This window comes from Vicia villosa, unplaced genomic scaffold (assembly GCF_029867415.1).
Source record: "Vicia villosa cultivar HV-30 ecotype Madison, WI unplaced genomic scaffold, Vvil1.0 ctg.000030F_1_1, whole genome shotgun sequence".
In the NCBI taxonomy this organism is placed as follows: domain Eukaryota; kingdom Viridiplantae; phylum Streptophyta; class Magnoliopsida; order Fabales; family Fabaceae; genus Vicia; species Vicia villosa.
Genome location: NW_026704964.1, coordinates 692,392 through 700,955, shown reverse-complemented (window position 1 = coordinate 700,955; position 8,564 = coordinate 692,392). Strand labels below are relative to the sequence as shown.

At 35.5% G+C, this 8,564-nt stretch overlaps 1 protein-coding gene across 1 annotated transcript; it reads right to left on the bottom strand.

Moving 5' to 3' along the window:
• Positions 1 to 5,343: 5,343 nt before the first annotated feature.
• LOC131622416 (translocase of chloroplast 159, chloroplastic-like) lies at positions 5,344 to 8,260 on the bottom strand. Its single transcript, XM_058893447.1, has 2 exons — positions 8,184 to 8,260; positions 5,344 to 7,913 (listed from the first exon to the last, which is right to left on the bottom strand). Exons 1-2 carry the CDS (start codon positions 8,233 to 8,235, stop codon positions 5,371 to 5,373), a joined length of 2,595 nt encoding a protein of 864 aa, XP_058749430.1. The 5' UTR covers positions 8,236 to 8,260; the 3' UTR covers positions 5,344 to 5,370.
• Positions 8,261 to 8,564: the final 304 nt, after the last annotated feature.

Genomic DNA, 8,564 nt, shown 5'->3' with positions numbered 1-8,564 from the left:
ACGGGGCGGAATGAATCAACTTAAGTATCCAAACTTAAACGTCAAATCCGTCTCGTTTACTGACTTGCCAAAATTTTTTTATAGTTTAATTTGCTATATAATTTACAAAAATTTTGATCATTACTAAAGAGGTCGACAAAAGATATTTTTTAACAATTCATAATAAAATTGTTGGGTTTGGTTGAAATTATAAATGTTGAAGAAATCTCACATTGCTTATTTTTGTGAAGGAAGAGGGAGACCGATGTTATATATAAGATTCAAGTTTTTCTTTTCCAGATGCACCAGTCAAAAACACTTTAAGCTTGTATTTGGCTTTCTTTGTTCTCTTATGCTCTTGTATTGGAGTGTTGTGAGATGTAGTTAAATGTTTATTTTAGAGAGTGTGGGTGTTTGGGGATCTGGATTAGTTAATGGTATATTATGTGTTTTAACAATTTTTTACATAGTGTTATTCTCTGGTTGTTTATTGACAACGAGTGTGGTCTTTTTCCGGTTTTGGAGTTTCCACGTTATCTTCTTGTGTTGTGATTGTGTTCCTCTTTTTCTATATGTTGTTATTTTTCCAACAACTGGTATCAGAGCTTCTGGTTTGATTTGGGGATAGGAGTTCTTAGTATGCGTGGTTAGAGCTGTCAAATGGACCAGCCAGGCCCAACCCGCTTCGGCCCGATGGGTCAAAATGTTTAATGGGTTAGCTCGACCCGATTGCTTAATGGACTATAGAAAATGAGACCGTCCCGTTTTTCAAAGGTTCGTGCAGCCCGATGGGCCAGCCCGACCCGTATAGTTTTAATTTTATAAAAAAAAGATGTAATGGATAAAAGCTACCTAGTAGAGAGTCGTCATAAACTTAGTTTAGTGATGTTTAAAATATTCATCAAATCAAAATATATATATATATATATATATATATATATATATATATATATATATATATATATATATATACCACAAAACATCTATGTATAAGTATAAAGTAACTTAATATTATCATCGATACTTATCAAATTTTCTCTTGATCTCACAATCATTTTATTGATCACATCATCTTGGAAATATATATGCATCTTCTTTAACTATTCTTTATCACTTGAAAACACAGTTATGCAATCATATCTTATCTCAATCTTTTTTCCCAAAAATTTACCAAAATCTTTTTTAATGGGCCAGCATGAAGTCCACTAGGCCAGACCCGGCCCATGAAAAATATAGTTCTGATGGGATAGGCTAAAAAGATAGGGTTGCGTTTTTTTAAGGTAATTTGCGGCCCAGCCCACGCTAAATTATTGGGCTTATGGGCCAGACCCATTTTGACAGCTCTATATGTTGTTGCAACTTTGTCTGATCTTCCACATCAGAAAAGAATGGTGGTGTTGTGAAAGAGTTGTTGAGTTGCAGTCGCAAGTTCCGCTGTGCAGTTTGGGCAAGAGAAAATTGATGGAAAAATTATTTTTGACCTATGGAAAGTTCAAGTCAAAGATGCGTTGATACAATCAAGATTAGACAAGATGGAAGATTATGTCGATGGTTGAAGAGCTTCCTACCAACATGGAAGTTGCACCATAAATTTTAAACCTGGTTTTCGGCATGTGAAAATTCTCGAAGTGGTTTAATTTCAAATGAAGTATACTCTTCTTTAGGTGGAGTATGATAGTTTTTAAAACTATGATTGCCAGTGCCCGCCATACCCGCCCCGCCAAAGCTCGCCGCCTGCCAAAGCCCGCCCCTCCTCCAAAACTCACTCTTTTTTTAGTTAATTCTAGTAATTGCAATTCTTGATGATTTATTTTATACATTTATTTATAAATATATGTAATATTTTTTTAAGTAAATTTGTTAAAAAGTTGCTTTTATAAAAAGTTGTTTTAAAAAATAAGTGAAAAGTTTAATTAAAAGGTTAAAAAAGCTTATTAATCTATTAAAAAATATATAAATAAAAATAGGCGGGTGGGCCCGCCGCCCGCCAACCCTCCATCTTGGTGGGGCGGGTATGACTTCTATGTCCATTTTACTTGGCGGGCATGCCCGCCCCGCTCGTTTTTTTGCGGGCATAAGGCGGGGAGGGCGGCGAGGGGCGGGCGGCCCGTTTTGCCACCCCTAATTGTCGGTGAAGACAATGGAAGTTAATGTATTATTTTCAATCAAGGTGGAGATTGTTGAATTTGGTTGAAAATATATATGTTGAAGAAGTTCCACATCACTTATTTTTGTGAAGGAAGAGAGAGTCTAATGCTATATATAGGATTCAAGTTTTTCTTTTCAAGAAGGATAAGTCAAAATAACTTTAAAGTTGTATTTGACTTTTTTTTTCCTCATGTCAGATGTAGTTAAATATTTGTTTTGAAGTGTGTGTGTGCATTGGGGTCTGAATTAGTTGATATATTATGTATTGCAACAATTTTTACATAGTGTGTGTATTAGGGTCTGGTTGTCTATAGACAACGACCGTGGTTTTTCTCCGATTTTGAAATTTCCATGTTATGTTCTTATATTGTGATTGTGTTTCTCTTTTTCTCTATATATTTGTTATTTTTCCAACAAAAAATTTATCAAGTATTAATGTCTATGTCATATTTTTTAACATAAAGAAAATAATGTAACTATAAACAAAATATGAAATGAACCACTTCCAATAAAATATGAGTAGGAAATAGAAAGAAAAAAAATAACGAAAGAGTGGTCTATATAGATCTATATTGATGAGTGTCAGCTTATAGTTTTAGAAATATAATGTTTTGTATACAAATAAATTATATTTACAAATTTTACGTTAATGTTTTGGAGCATATTATTTTTGTAAAAAAAAACATCATTTATTATTAGATACACAAAGAAAGGAAAAAATAATAACAAAAGAGTATTTTCTACACAAATAAATTATATTTACAAAAGTCTCCGTTAATGTTTTGGAGTACATTATTTTTGTAAAAAAAAAAACATCATCCATTAATAAATATGCAACAATTTGCTCTCATTAAAAAATCAATAATTAATTTATTGGAGAAAAATTAGACATATCAACGTCAATAATCAATATAATATCCAAACATAAGTAAAGATGCAAAAACTTCAAAGGGAAAGTCATGTCCGGACAAGAAAAATAAAAAAGGTTTTTTTTTGTAAAGTTTGCCTTGAGATTATTATAGTACAAAATGTACAATATTAAAACTACCATAAATCTAAAATTGGTTTATAAATGTGTTATCTCTGCGAAGTTCATTGTGGTGTTTAAGTATTTATCTCACTTTATATATAATATCAAAAATATAAAGATTGAGTTGAACCTTACCTTAAACGTGTGTCTCTGGAGAGTAAGAAGAACAAAACAGAAGTAGTGATTTGGATGATCGAATAGAACGACAATGGAGTGGAGGGATAGGCATGACAACAGATGAAACAAATAGAAAGAAGCTTAGTGTGGAATAAGATTATATTTATATGAACGCTCAGTTTTTTATCAATAAAGAAAAAAAATTACTGGATTGGACTCCTCAATATATTGTCCAGTTTTCGTTCTAAGTTAAAAGATTAACAAAAAATCCTAGAGTAAAATCCACCCCGCTGTGTTTTTTAAGCGGGTTAGACGGGACATGCAAACTTAAGGCACAGAGTTAAAAACTTCGACCCGACCCGTAAAAAGGTAGGCCAAACAACCCGACCAGATGAATCCGACCCATCTTGTCACCCATAATTAAAGTTAAGGTAAAGGCGTAGTACAAATTATTAACGGATACTCACAAATATAGGTATCATCAAATCTATACCCCTACTCGTGAACTAACGAATAACGAAATATCTGTTAATTTTACCTATGGATAGCCATTAAGCTATCAGATCCGTGTCCGTGACGGGTTTTATCCGCAGAAACTCACAATTACTACTTTTGGTTACAGCTTGAGTTTAATCATTTTGATTTCTTCTTGAACTAAGATGGTCAGTCATTTTTGGATCAAAAACAGATATTGGGTACCTGACATAACCTTTTTATTGTGGATATTTGGTGGACTTGGAAAAATCGTAACGCTATTTATATTTCTCATCAAATAATTCTGACGTATAGATTTTTCGTGGTTGTCCACTTAATGGGCTGATTATTTCATTATTTTTCTCATGAAATAATTCTCATGTATATACTTTTCGTGGTTGTCCATTTAATGGGCAGATATTTCATTATGTGCTTCAGCAAACCTCAAACAAGACATGCTTCATCACGTGAAATCAGGGGTGACAAACATGTATGTTCGCTCCATTTAGGCTCATCCTGCAAAAAAATCGGGAAGGGGTGGAGAGGACATAGTTAAGGGTGCATAGTTGAAGATGCGGGTCTATAACATTGGTCTTCCCCGCAAAAAGTGAGGGCGGTGCGAGGCGGACCCACGGATACTGCATCTTTTAAGCCTGAAATTGCAAAATTTTATGCTAATGCACGCAGCTGCAAAAACTCACAAAATAAATAGGGTAGGGCAGGGGCGGAAACATTAGAGGGTGCGAGCCTAAACCCTTGTCCCGTCCCGCACTAAAGTGCAGGCAAAACGGACATGCCAACGGGTCGAACTCGTTTTGTCACCCTTAATTGAAATTCCTAAAAGTACGCATGCACTATTACTGACGCAGATGGAAGTTGTAAGGACACTCCAACTCGCATTGGCTTTGGTGGTACATTTTGTATATCCGATGATAATGTGGTTTATATGGATTCATACTCAATTATTCAATTATTTAGAAATCTAATTTACTTCACTTTGAAAATGAGTTTCAACACAGATAAAATGAGACTTCTAGTCCTACATATCATATGCAAGAAAAAATAATGCAGAACATAACATGCTATATTCTGAATTTGTAACTGCATGCATTACAGATGTAGTTTCAGTATAATTCAATTTAGTCAGGAAGGTGATTAAATGTCAATAATTTCTCATACTGTTTTTTGCAGAGACAAAACACTACCTTCAACTGCATTATTCAACAATATGAACACCAACCATATGTAGCATATTTGTCAGCAGCTCAAATCAAGGAACATTAATAATGAACCCTTCTCCTACCCACCAACCAATATATGTTACAAATTAAGACTGACATAAGGTTGTTGTCAGCTTTTTTTTGCAGCAAACATGTTACTATAGTTAAAGACTTTGACCCTTCACTGATAAAAAATATAAATGAAAGTAACATTATTAATTCAAACTGAGCACATTTTCTGTTTCTGTTGGTTCCATGAATTCACAATAAATTTTGGTACCACATTTGCACCATAGTATAGCATGAAATCTAAATCTTATACTCTAGACAAAATGGAACAACAAATTATTCAAGAAAATAATGAAAACAGTTAGTAAAATAACACAAACAGAACAACAAAACTTAAAAGATGGAATGGTTTTCACATGCCTTGGGCCACAATCTTGCATAGATAGCTCTGACAATTGGAAGAACAGCAACAAGAGCAAACTGAAGTTGTTCTGAGCTACTGGTTTTCACAGAAATTTGTCCGCTACGTTTGTTGTTCAGTCCAGTGCGAACGGCCATCTTATAACTTCGTCCGAGAGAAAATTGCGACTGAAGGTTAGCGCCTAAAGCCAATTCCCCTCTCCACTTCACAAGAGAAAGGCCTAATGAAGACTGATCCTGGCCTATTGGAAAATCGGCTTCTCTATACCGCACTTCTACATTGGTTCCATAAGCCGAATTGCCTTGACTCCTCATAACGCCCGTGCCTCCCATTAATAACAAGCATCTTCCTAGAGCTATCTGATCCTCAACTTTTAATCCGGTAGATACATTTTCACCGAAAAATGTAGCAGACACGCCTGCACAAGTCTCATTCCTTTTGAAATTCTTGAATTTCGTCTCTCCCCTAAGGATATAGGCTAGTTGCTTTCCAATGCTTTGTATGTCGAATCCAGCCATGCTTGAACCATTCTCTCCATGTTTTGTAGAAACTGAGGAATCTAATTGGATATTAAAGTCATTCTTATCCTTTGAAACTTGAACACCAAAAGATGATGGAAATTTATCGGCAAGTGCTAGACTGTTTTCAATGGTTAGTCCATCATAACCACAGTCATGATCCCAACTATTTATATCCAACACCGGCCGTGTAAGAAACTGGGAAGTCGGTTCAAAGGATCGATATCTGAAGGCCGGATTATCACCATCAAAGGAAAGTGGCAGGGTCATATCAGGCAAGGGAGCCGATACTACATCCGGGCTTTCGTTTTCCTGATAGCCACTTTCTTCCATGTAGCCTTCATTGTTTAAATCGGTTTTATCTTTGTTCTTCTTTATCTCTCTCATTCTTCTCAATTCCTCTTTCCATTGCTTTTTCTGAAGAAGTTTGATGCGGTAATCATACTCTTCGAAGTATGCTCTTTTTTGTTCTTTACTTAGTTTATCAACCTCAGATTTCTTAAGAGGCCTAAATGGCAAAAGCTTATCATATTCATCTTCATCAGAATCAGAATCAGACAACTCTGCAAACTCAGTTTCAGAATTGCCAGTGTCAATACCACCTTGATCAGGCGCGACTTTGGGATGGACACGCGGCTGCAACAACCAAGATAACAGGTATGGAAGCGGTGGAGTTCGAACACGATAACCAAACACCTTTTTTATATCAAACAACTCTTGAGTTTTGGAAAGGCTAGTTGCTTCTGATAGAATCTTCATTGAGTAACATAAAAGCAACAAAAGAGGCCTCCAAGTTTGACCATTAGGAAGAACTTTGTGTCCATCTCTATTCCTTCTGCAAGAAGGGTGATTCTCAACAAGAGCAACAGGATTCATCACACTCGGATTCATAATGCGCTCATCGCGAATAGCTTGTCCAACGGCTTGTTGAATCGCGCGACTTCTCTGAGTCACAAACACATCATAACTCAATGGTGCACACAATGGCCCTTCTGGTGGTGCAGTAGCAGCATGAGTCAATGTGATAACAGTATCCCTCCATATCAACGGACCAAATGCATCACAAATTGATTTCAACAATGGTAAATCATTGAGACCCTTCGTCTGTGTATCGAGACGGTCAACATAGAGAACCATATCAATTCGTTTTCTTTTCGTTAACTTTAGAATCCTCGATAAAACTTTCTTGTTATAACAATGTTCCATTCCAGAAGATTTCAAACCAGGAGTGTCAAAAACCCTTATGCTCACACCATCCACCGTTCCAACAATCTCTTTAACCGCCATCGTTGCAGAACCATAAGCATTGATTTTGGTTTTCACTTTACCAAAAATTGAATTTATAGTAGCACTCTTTCCAACACCTGATTTTCCAAGAACAAGTATATTCAAAGAAAAGTTCAAACTTTCTCCTATTGCTTCAAGTTTGAAAGCAGTTTCCTTTGCAGCAGCAAGACTGAAAACTTCACTAGTTTTCTCACTGCCAGCAATAAGTGCCAACCTGCTAAGCACTTGGGCTGCAATTGATTCATGTGCAGTCACACCAAGCCTAAGAAGTAGTCTCAAGAATTTGATCCTGAGTTGTTGCAATTTCTCCAGTTTCATTTTTTCTTCTGTACTCAAACGGTTGTTATCAACAATGTTTTGTTCCATATCAATGGTTAATATTTCTCCTTTCAAAAGGGTAGTCAAGGCTGAAGCATCATACACCTTCTTCTCTCCATTGTTGTCTCTGTCACTATTTCCATCCAATTCATTCACATCACCAGCATCATCATCGGCATCGGCATCGGTATCCGCAATTTCTGATTGTGGTTGTTCTTGTGCTAACTTCTCTAACAATTGTCTGATAAGTTCAGAGTTTCCATAGATAGTTTCTTCGGCTTCTTCTTTTTCATAGTCTGACATTAAACCATCCACTTGAACTTGATGATCATCGTCATCATGTTCAGTGTCACTGATCTGTTGTCCAGAATCAGACACATCGTCTCCATCAACTAAAAGTTTAACATGACAAACAAATCATCATCACAATTCACACAGTACGTACAACTAAACTACTCATTCAAAGAAACACAACACTGAGATATATTAACATCCTAACTCGCTACTTGTATAAAAGTTTGACATAAAACTAATGAAATTAGTCGTACCATAAAAAAACTATCATATAAAATACATACAAAAACACCTAGGAGTTCATTGTACCATGTTAGGGGACACACACATATGTATATGTTTGAGACACTGTGAAAATGAAATGTTACCTTGTTTCTCTTTGATGACAAGTAGAACATGATCATCTTCTGGTTTTTCCATCGTCCTGAAAACGAGACTGTGTGAGACTGTGTTGTTGTATGAACGAAATGTGTTTGATTATTGTTAATAACGAATATGAAAAAGAGGCATTGTCTCACTCATTCAAAGGAATATGTTTCTCAACAGTCAAGACTCAACACGATACGAGACAACGCTTCAGACTCCTATTGACTGTTGTGTTTAGAATTTAGTTATTTCTGGAAAAATATTTAAATGTGGCCTTTTTATATAAAGTGTCCGGGGATTTTAAATATAGAAAATATTTTTTAAATAAATTAATTATTTAAATTCGTAATCAGTGTTTTAAAAACTGGACCTAATCGGTCGGA

Coding starts and splice junctions, on each gene's coding strand:
- LOC131622416 (XM_058893447.1), bottom strand. CDS start 8,235: ATGGAAAAACCAGAAGATGATCATGTTCTACTTGTCATCAAAGAGAAA. Junction 7,914..8,183: donor TGTCATCAAAGAGAAACAAG/GTAACATTTCAT, acceptor TTAAACTTTTAG/TTGATGGAGACGATGTGTCT.